Source organism: Erinaceus europaeus, chromosome 9, assembly GCF_950295315.1.
Source record: "Erinaceus europaeus chromosome 9, mEriEur2.1, whole genome shotgun sequence".
NCBI lineage: Eukaryota > Metazoa > Chordata > Mammalia > Eulipotyphla > Erinaceidae > Erinaceus > Erinaceus europaeus.
Window position 1 is genome coordinate 10,700,353 of NC_080170.1, and position 17,234 is coordinate 10,717,586.

General features: G+C 52.4%; 3 protein-coding genes and 1 long non-coding RNA gene across 14 annotated transcripts in view; 3 read left to right on the top strand and 1 right to left on the bottom strand.

The window, feature by feature from the left end:
- NSD1 (nuclear receptor binding SET domain protein 1) overlaps positions 1 to 6,388 on the top strand; it is a 129,947-nt gene extending 123,559 nt beyond the window's left edge. For all 11 annotated transcript variants that reach the window (XM_060197221.1, XM_060197228.1, XM_060197223.1 and 8 more), the window contains 3 exons: positions 658 to 764; positions 2,914 to 3,118; positions 4,479 to 6,388. In XM_060197221.1, the coding sequence (XP_060053204.1) occupies positions 658 to 764; positions 2,914 to 3,118; positions 4,479 to 6,103 (1,937 nt within the window). In that variant the 3' untranslated portion in view covers positions 6,104 to 6,388. The remainder of the gene's footprint in view (positions 1 to 657; positions 765 to 2,913; positions 3,119 to 4,478) is intronic.
- A 3,830-nt stretch (positions 6,389 to 10,218) lies between these two features.
- LOC132540338 (uncharacterized) lies at positions 10,219 to 10,688 on the top strand. Its single transcript, XR_009551491.1, has 2 exons — positions 10,219 to 10,357; positions 10,388 to 10,688. It is a non-coding gene; the product is annotated as an uncharacterized LOC132540338 (long non-coding RNA).
- A 1,074-nt stretch (positions 10,689 to 11,762) lies between these two features.
- On the bottom strand, positions 11,763 to 13,665 carry RAB24 (RAB24, member RAS oncogene family). Its single transcript, XM_007524347.3, has 8 exons — positions 13,390 to 13,665; positions 13,242 to 13,310; positions 13,017 to 13,095; positions 12,857 to 12,924; positions 12,676 to 12,775; positions 12,414 to 12,464; positions 12,228 to 12,290; positions 11,763 to 12,130 (listed from the first exon to the last, which is right to left on the bottom strand). The coding sequence occupies exons 1-8, from the start codon at positions 13,504 to 13,506 to the stop codon at positions 12,066 to 12,068; spliced, it is 612 nt and encodes a 203-aa protein (XP_007524409.1). The 5' UTR covers positions 13,507 to 13,665; the 3' UTR covers positions 11,763 to 12,065.
- A 119-nt stretch (positions 13,666 to 13,784) lies between these two features.
- Positions 13,785 to 17,168, top strand: PRELID1 (PRELI domain containing 1). Its single transcript, XM_007524345.3, has 5 exons — positions 13,785 to 14,009; positions 14,307 to 14,532; positions 16,210 to 16,323; positions 16,422 to 16,500; positions 16,715 to 17,168. The coding sequence occupies exons 1-5, from the start codon at positions 13,918 to 13,920 to the stop codon at positions 16,861 to 16,863; spliced, it is 660 nt and encodes a 219-aa protein (XP_007524407.1). The 5' UTR covers positions 13,785 to 13,917; the 3' UTR covers positions 16,864 to 17,168.
- The last annotated feature ends 66 nt before the right edge of the window (positions 17,169 to 17,234 follow it).

Consider the following 17,234-nt stretch of genomic DNA (forward strand, 5'->3'; position numbering starts at 1 on the left):
GCATCAGTCTCCAGGTTCTCAGGTTCAATCCCTGGCACTACTGTTAAGCCAGAGCCACCAGCACTCTACTACTTTATTACAAAATATATCAATAAATTACATTAAATTGTTGGTATCCATGCTATGACATTGTGTCTCAGTGAGTTTGTGAGATTGTCTGTCACATCATCCAGCTCGCCTGTGGTGGGCTGGTGTGCCAAACTAGGGCTGAGATCTTGGCCTAGAGTTCTCTGGTATTGCTGTGTGAGGTTTTCTCCCCTGAGTGCTTGCTGCCAGGTAAGATATGCTGATATTGGCATCATTCAACAGTTTCCTCCATGCTTACAATCTCCATGCCAGGGGCATCAGGGTAGAGGATGCTTGCTTGTTTTTTGGTATTGAATTTGAATGACTAGAATACAAAACACAGCTTGGAATAATTAAAAGCACTACAGTTAAAGTACCTTAAATGTTACTGGCTAAGTCATTTAAGTTTTTCTTTTATTCTGTATTGATTTCATTGTTCATGAATTAGAATTTATTAATATTTATACGAGATGAGAAATTCTTGCGTCTTGAAATTTAATCTGCTCACTTGGAAGTTAGTACTTTTTAATTAATGTAGAGATGGTGTTATTTAAACCATAGGTGATAATATTCTTATGGTCTATTACTCAGGCACTGAACTTACCTTCAACTACAACCTAGAATGCCTTGGGAATGGAAAGACCGTTTGCAAATGTGGAGCCCCGAACTGCAGTGGCTTTTTGGGTGTAAGGCCAAAGGTACCTTCCAAACGTTTGCATCGGGAATAATGGTGTGGTCTTCCTCCTTAAACAGTGTCAGGGCTAAGTCTTTTAAGATTTTTCTTTGAAATGATGACAATGAATAGGGCCACTGGTCATTTGGCATTCTGAAATTATATTTGGTCATACAACAAGGATTGTGTTGAGGTGAAGTGTTTTGAGCAATCTGATTTGTAATTGATGATGCTTTTCTGGATCCAAAGACTTTAAAATGGTAATTTGTAAAGTAGGTTACTTCCTACTTTATTGTTCTTAACTGATACTACAATCATCTTTTTTTTCCCCCATTTTTTTCCTCACATTTTCTATTACAGCTTAGATTCTCAGTTTTCCCCCTCCCTTTCCCAAGCACCTCTCTTTTAAGTATATCAAAGAATCTACTACTGAATTTAAGGTTCTGTATGTAGTATGATGCTGCAGACAAAAAGAACCCTTAATCTTAACCAATGTAACAGTGTGAAGTATAACTATTGTGTGTCTTACTTCCTGTCTTTTTTATGTGCACTTTAACTGAATTATACTTCTGTAACTGTCAAGAATTGTTTGCAAATCTGTATCCTGCTTTCCTTAAATATTATAAAAACTTTTCCTTGCTGTTACATAGTCTTCTTAAGCATCATTTTAAGAACTGTTTAATTTTTTTAAATAATTGATGGACCATAAGTGACTATCTAGATCCTTCCAGGTTTATCATGAGTAGCATTATGCTGAAAGTTGAACTTTAGATTTGCTGCAAAGTAGACTGCACAGTGACTCCAGTTGGGTATTACTTTCTATTGTGAAATCAACAATAAGGAATGAATAATCAGCTGCACAGTTGGTGGCACAGCGGGTAAAGTGTTGGGCTGTTGAGCATGAGTTCCTGGCTAGGAGCCCTGGCATCACATGTGGTAGAATGATGGTAGTCTTCCTTCTCATCTCTCTCTTCTCTCTCATTAGTAAATCTCTCTAAAAAGAGAGGGATGGAAAGCAATAAGCAGGGGGTGGGGGGTAATAGTTTGAAAAGTAACACATGAAGATGGAGAATATCTGTTAGTTATTCTGCCTTATAAATAAGGAAATTTTTATTTTTGTTTATTTAGTTTATTTTTCCTGACTCCAAAGTCCCAGGTTCAATCCCTTATACCACCCTAAACCAGAGTTGAGCTGTACTCTGTTTAAAAAAAAAAAAAAAAAAAGGATCTTCTCCTTTAAAGTGTATAATTGGTTTAGTCCATATACATTAAAATAGTAACTAAAGGTGACCCCAGTTTCATGGTGTTATGTGCACTGCGGATGTCCTGTGTAGCGTCTCCCATGTGAATCGTTGAGTTTGTATAGAGTAAGTTTAGGAACATATGGGTTAGAAATAATGCATTTGGTTTTCAAATTGGTCCTGTCTGTTTATAGAACAAGATAAATAATGTGATGAAATCTATAGGATTTCAGTTGGGGGGAGATAGCTTAGTGGTTATACAAAACCCTGATGTTCAGAGGTCCAAAAGCTCAATCACCTGCAAAACCACAAACCAGAACTGTTTAAAACAAACCAGCCAGTGGTGACTGGGAATGCTGGGGCAGAGACACACACAAAGAAATCCATACAGGGTTTCCTGACCACACGAGGGGGCCTGCTGGCTGCAGGACTTCAGGAGTGGTGTCAACTGAATTTGACTTAAAGGTGCAGAAAATGTTGATAACAAGAAGCATGAATTAGTTTTCTGTGTCTCTTTTTAGTATATGGCTCCTATCATGTGCTCAGTGAAGGCCTTTTGAATACATTTAGAAATGTGTGTAAACACACATCCAGAAAACCCTTGCATAGTTGTGAAATTAGATAAACAGAAACATAAAACTTAAGAAAGAGCAACCTTTAACACCAACTTTGTCAACAAAAAGAAGTACATTTCTCTTCTACTTCATTCAGGTGGTAAGTGTAGTTGATACAAAAGTTATAGCTAATGCTGCCATTCATTAGTACCTGTGATGTGCCAGGTGTGCCTCCTGCGTTTTCTGTTACCGTCACAACAGTGTGTGAGAATTGTCTCTTCCCAGAGGAGAGGCTGACACTCAGATGATAGTTAACCGGGTCAAGATCATACTACTAATGTGTCGACAGAATGCTGACTGCTCAATATCTGACCTCTAGAATCAACCCATTGCCACGGAAGAAAAGTCAAAGAAATTCAGGAAGAAGCAACAGGGGAAGCGCAGGACCCAAGGTGAAATCACAAAGGAACGAGAGGATGAGTGTTTCAGCTGTGGGGATGCTGGCCAGCTTGTCTCCTGTAAGAAGCCAGGTTGCCCAAAAGTTTACCATGCAGACTGTCTCAATCTAACCAAGCGACCAGCAGGTGGGTGGCTAAATCTGTCACGTGTTTCTTGTTCTATGTCAGAGCCCTCAGGCCCTTTATCCCCCCATGTTGTGTCAGACATTTACTTTACCAACACCACCCACCCTCCGCATCCCAAACATAAGAGGAGCCATTTTCACCATCTCATGTTGGAGATGCAGAAACTGAGTGAGTTGGCTGAGATGACTCACCGCACTGAAGCATGTAGATGGCGGAGGTGGATGAAAAGCCATATTTCCTGACTTCAAGTCCACTTCATGCTCCTGTTCTAAAGGAGTTGTGGCAGAACAAGCTCTGTAGTCATTGAAGTGAGAATTGCTCCTCTTTTAACCCTCCTGCCTGTCCCCCTCTGAAGGAGATGCATTTCTATTAGGCAACAAACACATTATAGGGCTGTATAGGCTCAGAGATTTGTGGCTGGAGAAGTTATTAACCTTTGCATGTTGATTCAGAGTTGGAGCCTATTTTAAATGAAACACCAGTAAGGCACCATTGTAGGGCAGTGGGATTATACGTCACTAGTGGCCTGCTTCCAGGAACTCTAGAAGAGATTTTGGGGAAGAGTGAAAAAGTTTGTCCCTGAGTTAGTTTTCTTTCACCTTGTTGCTGTAAGGGTAATGAAACAATAGAAACTGAGGCAAGGTGAGGCCAAGGCCATAATAGTGACCTTTAAGTGCCAGGAAGTAGAGCCGCTGCTTGCTTTGGAGTCAGTTACTCAGAGCAGCTGGTGGTAGACCATGGTGGCCCTGGTCTTGCTGTGGGCCAAGATTAAGGTCTGCCATAATTAATTTGGAAGGAACCTGAGTGGAAACACTGTCCATTATAACGACTGTTCAGCTGTCAGGAGATAGGGGGAGATAGCAGCTCAGGTTACTCTGGGGTCTTTTCCGTTGACGCTGTGTGGAGAACACAGGTGAAGTTGTGCTAAGGTAAATCTGCTTCATTTTCTCCTCTCAGTTTTGTATCTCCTGCCAGTCACTGCTAATAGCCACACAAATCTAGTAACCTTAGAGTCAAATGTTCAAGTATAGGACAGATAACTGCAGTGTGTCTTAACATTTCCACCTGTGTGGTGGTGGTTTATCCTTGTTTGTTCTTGTTGGAAGTAGGCCTACAATAAGGATTTACCTGTCGGCACATTTACTAGTTGCCCAGTAGTTGCTCCATACTAGACTGTTACCTTTATGAATTGTGCAGAAGAGGAAGCTGAGATTCTGGGCAGGGACAGTGTCAGGCAAGTTGCATGAACTCAGAAAGTGGTGGTTCTCCAAGTCATTCATTTGATCCAGTCCCAGATCCCTGCTCATCTCACACACAGCCCTTGCTTTCCTAAGCGTTTGTCTCACATCTTCATTTCCAGGGAAATGGGAGTGTCCTTGGCACCAGTGTGACATCTGTGGGAAAGAAGCAGCTTCCTTTTGTGAGATGTGTCCCAGCTCCTTTTGCAAGCAGCATCGGGAAGGGATGCTCTTCATCTCCAAATTGGATGGGCGTCTGTCTTGTACTGAGCATGACCCTTGTGGGCCCAACCCTTTGGAGCCTGGGGAGATCCGTGAGTATGTGCCTCCCCCAATACCGCTGCCTCCAGGCTCAAATACTCACCTGGCAGAGCAATCATCAGGAACAGCTGCTCAGGACCCCAAGATACCAGATAAGCCACCTGCTGACACCAACCAGACACTGTCCAAAAAAGCAGGGACTTGCCAGAAGCCACCGCTGCCTGAAAGACCAACTCCTGACAGGACTGAGTCTAGGCCTCAGCCTGTGGATAGGGTCAGGGACCTTGCTGGATCAGGGACCAAACCCCAATCCTTGGCATCCAGCCAGAAGCCACCGGACAGGCCTTCTGCAGTGGCAGCAGGACCAAGACCCCAGCCATCTGATAAACCCTCTCCAGTGACCGGCCCAAGCTCCTCATCCTCAGTGAGGTCCCCACTGCTGGAGAGACCGTTGGGGACAGCTGACTCAAGGTTGGAAAAATCCATAGGTGCTGCCAGCCCAAGGCCCCAACCACTGGAAAAGACTCCGGTCCCTGCTGGCCTGAGACCGCCGCCGCCAGAGAGGCTGCTAGCCGCCGGCAGTCCCAGACCCCCGACTTCAGACAGGCCCCCCGAGAAACCCCATGCCTCTTTCTCCCAGAGACTTCCGCCTACTGACACGGTAATATCGGCTGTGGTCCAGTCCCTGGTAGCAAAAGAAAAAGCACTGAGGCCTGTAGACCAGAATACCCAGGCAAAAAACAGAGCTGCTTTGGTGATGGATCTCATGGACTTGGCCCCTCCTCATAAGGAGCGGGCAGCCTCTCCTCATGAGGCCACACCACAGGCGGACGAGAAGCTGCCGGTGTTGGAATCGAGCCCGTGGCCTGGCAGCAAAGGCCTGGGGCAGATGCCACGTGCAGCTGAGAGGAGCAGTGTGTCAGACCCTATCTTGCCGCCACCTGGGAAAGCAGCGAGCCCATTGGAGCACCCCTGGCAAGCTGTTAGATCACTCACCCAAGCCAGACTTCTTTCTCAGCCCTCTGCCAAGGCTTTTTTATTTGAGTCTTCTGCACAGGCCTCAGGAAGAGCATCTACCGGGGCTGAGCAGATGGCAGGGTCTCCCAGCCCAGCGGTGGGCCTGCTGAAGCAGGTGAAACAGATAACTGCAGGCCAGCAGCTACCAGGACTAGCTGCCAAGAGTGGGCCATCCTACAGGTCTCTTGGGAAGATCCCAGTCTCCCTCCCCAAAGAAGAGAAGAAGTTGGCAGCCCCGGATCAGAGTCCCTGGGGTCTGGGAAAGACCTCGGCAGTGTCAGGGCTCTGGCCTTTGGTGGCAGGACAGACACTGGCGCACACTCGCTGGTCTACTGGGAGCACTCACACATTGACCCAGACTCGTTGGTCTCTTGGAAGAGGGCAAGACCCTAAACCGGAGAAAAATACACTTCCAGCTCTTAATCAGGCTCCTTCCAGTCACACGTGTCCAGAATCAGAACAAAAATAAGCAGTGAATGTCACCTGACCAAGACCAGCTGCCCCAGGGTCCTTGGGGAAGGGGACTCTTCCTCTCTTTCTTTCCCCCTTAAAGCAGGTCCCCACACTTTCCCACTGTTACTCGTTCCTTATGTCCCAACACTCAGAACTCTCGTGACATTAGTCAGTGGGGGCTTATGGTTGTCAAACCGTGAATGGAAATTCAAGCAGGCCCAGCAAGGAGACAGACAGACGTGGGTCCTGCCTCCGGTCTGTACATGGTCCGTTTAAAATAAAGAGTCCACTCTGCAGTCAAGCATGGGATTCGATTCCGCTGGCCAGGTTGAAGGTAGAGGGCCTCTCAGTGCTGCTTCTGTAACCCCGCAGACCCACGGAGGGCACTTGGGAGAAACTGCTACTCAGCCACACCAGTGGTGGGGTCTTGAGCAAGTCCCGTGTTCGAGGCCAGGTGCTAGTTACTGACAGGTGAGGAAGATAACTCTGGTCTGAAGGCCTCTGTGAGCTGAGCATGCCTGCCTGGATTCCCAGGCCAGGCTTAGGAGCTTCCACCAGGAAACTACAGGAAGTTCTGAGGGTCCTGGGACTCCAGTCTCACTTTATAACGTCCTTTGTGGCCCCAGAAGTGATTGTGTTCAATATTTCCTGGCCTGCTGTGCATGAGTGTGTGCTCACATGAGTCTGTAGGTAGGAACGGGCTACACCAAGGCCAGGTGGGGCTGTTGGCTGGGCATTGGTTGGTAGCTGCTTCTGTCGGCTGTGCATTCTGACGGTCCATTCTTGGCAGAGCAGCTGGTTCTGGGCTGTGAACTCTTGGAGGACATAGCTTTCCTGCTGTGGAAGAAGGCAGTTGGCAAGCTTACCTTTTACCTTTCTTTTCAACTGGTTTTCCTTTCACATGAACCCTCCCAGCCCTCGTACCCAACTCCCCAACACTCAGGTGCTGTCAGATTTCAGAGTCTAGGGCAGCGGACATAAGGAATCCTGGCAGACTCTGGGCAAGATGCCCCATCGGCTCTGGGAGGGTGCCAGGTCTTAATGGAAAAATTGTCACTTCTCTCCCGGTCCTTTGTCCTCCTGCCTGGATGGAGGGGGTCCCGCCACCCTCCTTGAGAACTGCTGTGCTCTGTACTGAGTGCACCTGCCTGCTGACTTAGCTCAAAGGCAAGCCAGAGCCCTTCCCCTGTGTCTGGCGAGATGTGTTTAGAGCAATGTCCAGTCTAGGAAACGACTCCTCATAACTGCTGATTATCTGTTACTGCTGCCCTGAGCTGGGGCCCAAGGGCTGGGAAATCTGTTGGTGCTACCCTGCCCTACTATCCACCCAGCTCATCAACTGCCAACAGGACATGCTGTTGGGCCAGTTCCTTCCCTTTCACCCACCCGTCCTCTGCCCCTTCACCACCAAACATGTTACCTCTCTGCTTTGCCAACTTAGCCAACAGGGCATCTCCTGGCCCAGATGTCAGTTACAGCTTTTATACCCACGACAGGACTCTGCGTTTCACCCCATTTCCTCCTAAGTTCCTGTTGAGGTTATTTCCATCACATCTAAGGAGGGAACAACAGTTGTTTTAGAGGCATTTGCGCTTTATATAAAGATTTTAAAAAGATTTGCTTTTATTTTCCAAAGTCTGTCTCTGGGGTTGAGACACTTGAACTCAGGCAGAGGCACGAGGCTGAGCAGGGCCCTGAGCTCCGGGCCCGTTCCCTGCGTCTCACCTAGACCTCGGATTCTCTGCAAATCCTACCTGCCTAGTTCTCCCCTTACATCTTACTTCCCTTCCCACATCTTCAAAGAGGAAACACTCTTTGTTCAAAGGAAGAGGAAACAAAGTATTTTATTTTCTTTTAAAAGAATTTTAAACCGTGAGAAAGATATTTTTAAAGAAATCCATCCAGAACATTAAAGTTCATTATATTAAGTATTTATCATGTGTGAGAATAAGTATATAACTGCAGCTAGTAGGTCCCTTTCCCTAATCTCTTAGGTTGTATGAATAGGGTTTGCTTGGTGCCAGTCCTGTGCCCTTTTCTCTCCTGTCATCTGTAGTTGTGATCAGAAAAAGATTTCCTGCACTGCATTGTCAGGACCTCCTTTCACTATGTTGTGTGTTAAATTACCGTAGCTCTTTGTTTCATGAAATAAACTGTGAATTTTTTTTTTTGGGGGGGAGGGGGGTAATGTGTGCAGGCTGTGTTTGAAGGAAAAAAAAGTGTCAGTGGAGAAGTTTGATCCTGAAGTAGTTTCTTTGAAGTAGGCTTTGGGAGGTGATTGACTTGACAGCCGCTCTAAAATAGCTCTCCCAGGACAGGAAGGGGGCAGGAGGGGTGCTGAGCCATGATTGGCGCTTTGTGGTTTTGATTTGGTTCTTTCATTCTCCACCATTCGTTGGCTATTTCACTCCAGACCTGCCTGGGGAAACAACTTCTAGGCTGTGCTTGTTTTGAGGGGTTGTGTTTTATCTAAATGTATAGACAGCCAGGCTTTCACAAGGCCATTTAAAGACTCCAGTTGATTGGAAACTGGAAATTCAACTGTTGACCCGATAGCAGCATTTGATGCTGGACTTACACAGTCGCCACACAGAATCCAAGTCGGAAGGACTGTTAGGAAGTGAAACTCTGGCATGATGGGAGGGAGTGACCTCTTAGCCTTGGGGATGCTCCTGGAGCCTCTGCTGAGCCCTTTTCTCTTAGAAACTCCTGTTTTTTGTGTAGGCTGGCATTTTGGCATTTGACCTAGAAATTGGGTTCTCCAGAGCGCCTGCCTAGATGTTCCCTGGCAAGCTTCTGCATTGTCATAACCTGGTGTGTCATAACCTCTCCTGAACTATAAAAAGTTGGGGGACACATGGAAACGATGTTTCAGCTGAAAGCCTCGCTTGCTTTTCTTCTGGTCCAGACCTACTGTAATATTAGAACAGCCCTCCCTGCTCCCAGAGCATTTTTGTAAACATGGTTTTCAACGTCTGCTCTCCACTCCCCTCCCCACCCCAAGTTACTGCATTTGAAGTGATTTAAATCACTGTCAATCCTCTTCTGAGCAACTACAAATGTGCATCTTCACCATTGTGGAAATGTTGGCTTTACTCTTCACACCCTCCACCCATACTACAGCCAGGGCGTGAAGCGTGTCAGCAGTCCTTCCTGGCCTTGTGAGAGCTGGGAGGCAGGAAGCTTCCCCGCAGAGGAGTCAGAACAGCGCTGAGGGTGCCCTCTGCACCTCTACCGTGGGCTTCTCCCAAGGCTTTTTCTGGATGTGGTTACCGTCTGAGCTTATCAGCCAGGAGGGCAGAGGAGCCCAGCGTCCTACCCTAACCTCTCAGAGCATGCCACAAGCCTCCTCTTTTTCCTGCTGAATGTTTGGACTGTTCCTTGTGTTAGACATTCCAGGTCATCTAGAGCTATGTAGATGAGACGTTGGCTACAGCCAGTTAGCTCTCAGCTGAGCTTCCTAGGGACAGAGGTTACTGTAGGAGATAAACTAGGCGATTGCTTTGTACACGTGTGTACACACACACACACACACACACACACACACACACACTGTAATGATGGTGCTAACTTTGCTAACTTCCTGGTATAAATAAGCACTGCCAAGGGTGGAGGGCCTGGCATCTTGAGAAGCCCAGGTTCCTGTTTGAGAGGAGAGACTATGTAGACCGGTTTGAGGCTGTTAGAGGTGGGGACAGGCAGGAGGAGCTTCAGCGAGGCCTGCACCTCAGCCTGGAGTAGCCCCCACAGTCCAGAGGGGAGAGATGGCATGTCCAAATGAGGGTGGTGAGGGTGGCCGCGAGCATTTCAGGGCTGGTGGCACTTCATCCACAGCCTCCATCCACACTGCTGGAAACAGGTTGGTGTAAAGAGCTCCAGGGTCTCCCATGGCTACTTTCTGACCCTCTCTACCTCTTCCACTCTCATGGGATCACATCTATTGCTTATGAAGATTAAGGGGAAGACTTGTTAAGAAAATAGTGTTTATTTTAATTAGAGAGCCACAACCTGAGAAGAAATATCTCCTGGCAGCATAAGCGGAGCAGCACATTAAACTCTTACGTGGCTCCTCTCTAGAGCTGCTTTCCCATGACCAAAAATGTCAGGCTACTGGGGGGCTTCACAAGGGGCACCCCACAAGTGGAGCAGTCTCAATAGACAGGAAGTGAGCCCAGGGAGCAGGAGCAAAAGCGGTTCTGGTGCTTTATACTTTCAGGGCAGGGCAGCCAGCGGCCTGCAGTGGGTCCCCCGTGTGTGTGTGTGTGTGTGTGTGTGTGTGTGTGTGTGTGTGTGTGTATAGGTGAGAGTGGCTGAGGGTGGGCACAGTGCACGGGAGCTCACGGAGAGCAGCTTTCTAAGTCTTGGTAAAGAAACAAGCTGACAAGAGACCTAGCTTTCTGTCTTTTAAGAATGGTATTGGGGGAGGGGGCCAGCTGAGGTCCTTCACTGGGTTTTCTCCACCCTCCCATAGATTGTCAGCTGTAAGTCAACTCCTAGTGTAAAGGGGGGGGGGGGCTGTGCTAGGAGTCCCCATAAACATGTACTGTAATTCTTTGTATATAGAAAAAAATACTGTAAAGTAAAGTTTAACTTTACTCTTACGGCCCTTGCCCTGTGTTTTGTTTTATTGTCCGTGGGAGACGTAGCCTAACAGGAGGGAGGATGGGTTTGGGGTGAGAGCAGAAAGCAGCTCCTGAGCCCTCCTTGCAAGCGCCTCACTGGAGATGGGCTTCTCCCCAGGCCTACCAGAAAGTCTCCAAGGAGTGGCTGGTGGCAATGTTAGCCCGTACACAGGAAGTCTCCGTTACCAAAAAGGAAGGGTATTTTGAGGAATTGGTTTTTTAAAAAGAAGTGAAACCAAAGCACTTTTTAAATCTGACCAGCTTTATCGAAGTTCTAGTTTTGCAGGGCCAGGTACTAGGCAGAGCAGAGGCCCCAGTCTAGACTGGGGGTTTGGAAGCAGAGGCTGAGGGCTCCAGTTCCCCACACTAGAAAAGGCTGGTGAGTTTCCTTTAGTCCAGTCCACAACAATTTCAGAGGAAACTTAGCAAGTCTACCTCCCCTCTGAACCAGGCCTGACCATCTTGTCCCTGCAGCAAGCCTGCCAGGGTTTCTCTTCCCATGTGACCACAGCAGGCCTGAACTGATTTGTGGCCACCTTCCTCTGCCTACACTCCACAGACAGACTGTCGCTTCTCTCTCACACACACACACACACACACACACACACACCCCAAGTTCTTAGCTAAACTGGATCTGGATCCACAAGACCTTCCATCTTGGAGGACCTACGGTTCTTCTGCCATGAAAGCACATTACAAACACTGCTTGCAAGCTTCACATCCCAGCCACAGGCATGACTCAGGGGCCTGGCATAGCCAATCTGAGGCAGAGGTGCAAGGCCCTTGGATCTCTGGACACTTCAGGGCCTGCCTTGTTCTCAGCAACTGGAAGAAACTGTAAGCTTTGCATCCCCAACCTCTCCACTTTTTGCTCCCCACTAAAAGACAGGAAGCAGCCCGTACTTTCTACAACAACCCTGAGGCAGAGTCACTGCATTTTCAAAGGAAAAGAAGAGCTGTGAGCATCCTTAATATAGGAACTGAGGTCTGCCAGGCGGCCACGAGAGGACTTGGTGTCTTGACACCCAGGCTGCAGCAGGGAGAGGGGCTGAGTGTAAGTCACAGTGCATTGATTTTATTTACAGATCAGAAGCCACTTAAATAATCTGCAGACACAGTACTGTCCAGAGCAGGAGCCTGGCACCCACGCTGGCCCATAACACTCCTTATGCCCGTCAGTCAGCCCCATGCCGCCTCCACTCCATGGGCCAGCACAGGCAGATGCCAGCTTTGCTGCCATGGGGACCTGGGGTAGCTCAGATGTTTGACCCCTCCCCCCCCCCCAAAGCCCACACAAGAGCTGGGTCCAGCCCCTCTGAGAAGTTCCTTTAAATCACAGGCCAGGTGAGCGGAGACTCAGTGATGACAGCAGTTGTAGAAGTAGGGGTTTGCCTTCTGGCCCAGGTCCACACCCTTGTCCTCTGTCAAGGGAAAAGGGGGCAGCTTAGGACCATTCCATTGGGGGCCAGGTGCTGGGGGCCTAGAGGAAGTCTCCAGAGAGGCTGAGGACGCACACACCTGTCATCACCTGGAAGGCAGCCACACTGACATAATCTTCTGCCACTTTCTGGAAGAGCTCGTCTGGGCAGGGAGAGGGAGGGAAGCTCAGGGAGGCCGGTGCCAGTAGCCAGGGATCACCCAGTGACCCACCACTCCAGGCGCTTCTCCACCTCCTGTCCCTGCCTGTCGCCCCAGGACACTCACCCACACTCTGTCCTGTCTTGCTGGATGTTTCAAAGAGCTGAGCTTTGATGTCTGTAAAGAGAAGGAACTAGAGCTTCATACCTGAAACGCAGATCCAAGACAAGGTGGAAAGACTGGGGACTCTGGGAATCTTGTGGATCCCCCAGGTTCCGGGAGGCCGGGAAGCCTCCAAGGGACCCTGCCGAGTCCATCCCTGTTTCCTGTGGCCCAGGCTGAGCAGCCACTTCCCTCCCCTCCCCCAGGGCTGCCAAGGGGCAACTACTGTCTGCGTAGTCCTGGACGTCGTGGAAGTCCACCCGCCGTCGCCGCCTGTCCTCCTCCAGCAGGTCACTCTTGGTGCCGCACAGGTATATCTGACAGCCCTGGAGCAGACGGCAGTGTGAGAGGCTGCCCCGCCAGCACCCCAGAGCCCCAGCCCTCTCTGCTGAGGCCTGGCCACCCACCTCCTCCAGGTTGCGGAGTTCCTTCACCCAGAACTTGGCTCGCTCAAAGCTGCTGCTGTCTGTGAGGTCTGGGCGCGCAGGAAACAGCCAAGGGTCAGGATCCGTCCTCTGGCCCGCCTGGCACCCACCGCTTAAGGATCAGGCCAGTGCACCCCCTTACCATAACAGACTATGGCAGCCTTGGCGCCCCGGTAGTACATGCGGCCCATGGCCTCGTAGCGCTCAGAGCCCGCCGTGTCCTGAAGGGCAGGGGAGGCTCAGTCCTGGCCGGAGTGGCTGCTCCAGGCCTCCGTGTTCAAACCCGCGGCCACAGCCCACCGGGAACACGCAGGACCCAGTGTCCGGAGGGAGGGGCTCTCCCGGGGCTACTCGGCGGGGCACTTACCCAAATGCCCAAAGTCACTGTCCGGTCTCCGACGGACATCACCTTGGCCACGAAGGCGGCCCCGATGGTCTGCAACGACAGGGGTGGGCGCTCAGGCGGCTGCGCGGGCGCCCCCCGGCCCGGCCCGGCCCGGCCCGCGGGCACTCACGTTCTGGTAGGGCCCCACCAGGAAGCGGTCGTGCACGTAGCGCTCCACCAGGCTGGTCTTGCCCACGTACTCCTTGCCCAGCATCACCACCTTCACGTCCACGCGCGGCCCGCTCATGCTCCCGGGGCCCCGAGCGGGGACGGCGACCTGCGCCCCGGCGGCGCCACCCACGCCCGAGTCCCGCGGAGCCTCCCGGAGCGGCCGTCCGCCCCTCCGCGTCCACGAGCCGGCGGGCAGCGCCCTCGCCCGACGCCCGAGCCCCGTCCCCTCGCCGGAGCCCAGGAGCCGCTCGGGCCGCAGCGCCGCGACGCCCGCGGGGCCAGGGGCGGGCGGGGCCTGGTGACGCGTGCCGGAAGTGGCTGGGTTGCGCCGGAAGTGACGCGCGGCCGGCCGAGTCCTCATGGCGGCGGCGGCTTGGGCGCGGCTCGGCGGGGACTGAGCTGCGAGCCCGGCGGCCCGGCCTCCGCGCACTCCCGGGCCCCGCGCTCCCGATGCTGCGCGGGTGCTGAGCCCGCCCCGGCCGGGACGATGGTGAAGTACTTCCTGGGCCAGAGCGTGCTCCGGAGCTCCTGGGACCAAGTGTTCGCCGCCTTCTGGCAGCGGTACCCGAATCCCTACAGGTACGGGGCGCGCCTGGGCTCGAGCGGACCCCCCGGAGGCCCGGGGCGGCCCGGGCTTGGCCCCCGCTGCGGCCCGGAGTCCGGGCGCTGGCCCAGGAATCCAGGTCAGCGAGGGGCGGGAGCTGGAATTTGCACCAGGAGAGTGGCGCTCGGCCGGCTCTGGCCCGGGTCTGGGCTGCGACGCGGATGCCCCTCCCGGTTAGCTGAGGGCCCGGCCGTCCGGGGCCGCGGGCTGCGGGGGGAGGGGGGGTCCCACCGGGCAGCCTCCTGAGAGTCGCCTGCGCTCCGACGCCGCAGCAAACATGTCCTGACGGAAGACATAGTCCACCGGGAGGTGACCCCTGACCAGAAACTCCTGTCCCGGCGACTCCTGACCAAGACCAACAGGATGCCGCGCTGGGCCGAGCGACTGTTCCCCGCCAACGTCGCTCACTCGGTGTACATCCTGGAGGACTCCATCGTGGACCCGCAGAACCAGACCATGACCACCTTCACCTGGAACATCAACCACGCCCGGCTGATGGTGAGAAGCCTCCGGGGCTCGCCCCGCGCCCGGAGTAGACGGCGGGGCGGGGGGCTGAGGCAGGCCGGCCGCCACCAGCCCCCCGAGCACACTGTCCAGGGAGCGAGGTGCCTGTTGTGCAGAGTTGTTGCAAGTACGAAGTCCCCAGCACCACTTTTTGAATGGCTCGGCAACCCCCCACGTCCCCTCCGGTGGGTGGGGAGGCTTCGGGCGCTGACGAAAGAGGTTCCACTTTCGTCTGCCTTGTGCAATGGATTTGTCTGATATTTGGGGAAGAGACTCCACTTCCTTTTTTTTTGGTTTGTTTTTGTTTTGTTTTTACCGGAGCACTGCTCAGCTCTGGCTTATGGAGGTACAGGGAATGGAACCTTGGGACTTTGGAGCCTCGGGCGCGAGAGTCTCTGCGTAACCATTACGCGTTCTACCCTGCCTCCACCTTTTTTTGTTGTTATTGTTGAGATACAGACCACAGTGTCAGAGCTTCCTTCAGTCCAGTGAGGGCCAGGCTCAAACCTGGGCCGCACACATGACAAAACAAGTTACTGTCTGAGTGAGCTATTTCACTGGTGGCCATCTGAGCTCTTGCCCTTTCAAATGTGAAACTCTACAGACAAGGGGACATTTCTGCAGTGTCTTCTCAGTTCTGAAAAGTCTCACTGCTTGTAGAGAACTTGCTCAACTTTTCAGCTCCTCACAGCGCACAGGCGGGAGGTGGCTGTCTCCGGATTGTGCAATGAGGTGGCCGGGGGTGGGGGTCGGAACGAGGAAGTGGCCTTCTTACAAGGCCACAGAGCACAGAGCAGGCTGCGCGTAACTCTGGCCTTCTCACCTGCAGGCCTCACTCACAGTCGAGGGCCAGAGGGCACTTCGTCTTATTACCTATCACCTAGTCGGTCATCCAGCTGTAAAATACAGCACTTAGGTGTTTCACTTTTGGAACTTTCTCCTTTCTGAAGGGAGCAGTGAGGGTCACCCAATTTCCATTTTTTATTATCCCTTTTATTGCCCTTGTTTTATAATTGTTGTTATTGCTGTCGTCGTTGTTGGATAGGACAGAGAGAAATGGAGAGAAGAGGGGAAGACAGAGGGGGAGAGAAAGACACCTGCAGACCTGCTTCACCGCCTGTGAGGCGACTCCCCTGCAGGTGGGGAGCCGGGGGCTCGAACCAGGAGCCTTACCACGGTCCTTGTGCTTGGCGCCACGTGCGCTTAACCCGCTGCGCTACCGCCCGACTCCCCCGATTTCCAGTTTTTACATAGAGTGTCCAGGAGCTCAGAGCTGCAGCGGATGGACGGCGAGCTAGAAGCTCTCCATACATGTAGATAGAAAGGTGTGAGGCAAATGCAGGGCTGCGACGGAGCCACACAGGTGCTTTCAGGTGTGAAGGGCAAGACGCCGGACCTGGTTGAGCACACACATTACCTGGGTTCGATCCCTGGTCTCCACCAGTGGGGGGGAAGCTTCAGCAGCTGTGAAGCAGTGCTGCAGGTGTCTCTCCTTTCTCTATCAAATTAAAAGGAGAAAACAAAGTTTGCCGACTAGAAGAGCGGAGTTTAGAGCCTAGCGGCTTCTTGTGTTGGGGAAGAGTGCGCTTCCTGAAACAGCTTTGGGAGGCAGGGGGAGAGGGGCAGGGCAGCGCAGCGAGTGGCTCACGGTGATGGGGGCCTGCTTCCCAGATGGTGGAGGAGCGATGTGTTTACTGTGTGAACGCTGACAACAGCGGCTGGACCGAAATCCGCAGGGAGGCCTGGGTCTCCTCGAGCCTCTTCGGTGTCTCCAGAGCTGTTCAGGTGAGCAGAGTCGTGGGGCACCGGGAATCGAGGGGGGGCGGGCTTGGGTGTTGGCCGGTGGGCAGCTCACGGCCCTTCCCTTTCTCCCCTATTGCCAGGAGTTTGGTCTCGCCCGGTTCAAAAGCAACGTGACCAAGACCATGAAGGGTTTTGAGTATATCTTGGCCAAGCTGCAGGGTGAGTGCGCTGGGCACTGCCAGATGCCTCCTAGCCACCATGACTGGTTGGGGCGGGGGGGGGGGGGGCGGCCGTCAGCACACCACGCTGTGTCTGGGACCCTCCTGTTCTCCAGGGCCCCGGCCTCCCCGCTGGGGCTCGCTCTCAGACAGCGAGCTTGTTGGGGGTTGACTAGTTGTAATGAGCATCCTCTGAAGCCGGCCCCTGCCTGCAGGCGAGGCCCCTTCCAAAACCCTGGTGGAGACAGCCAAGGAAGCCAAGGAGAAGGCGAAGGAGACGGCACTGGCCGCTACGGAGAAGGCCAAGGACCTTGCCAGCAAGGCCGCTACCAAGCCACCGCAGCAGCGGCAGCAGTTCGTGTAGCCGGCCCGGCCGTCCGCCCTCCCCCCTGCTACCGTATCATTAAAAGTTGTCTCCAGCCCTTTCTGCTGTCTGCTGGTGGGGTGGGGGTGGTGCCTTTCGAGCCCAGAGCACAGTGCCCGTGGCTGAACCCAGGCCGCATATTCCCACATCAGGCAGCTGGGCACCGCCCCCAGCTCTCGGCCAGCCGAAGGACTAGACTGTACGCCCCACGCGGGCAGGGCCTTGGCTCTCGACTCTGTCCCAGGAACTTGGAGCGACACCCGGCGCAGCAGGCACTCAATAAATCTGTGAATTCACTCAGCCCAGCTCGGGAGTCCGCAAGCCTTGGTTCAGGTGGGGGCTGTCTCCTGGTCCTCTTAGGTCACGCGCTC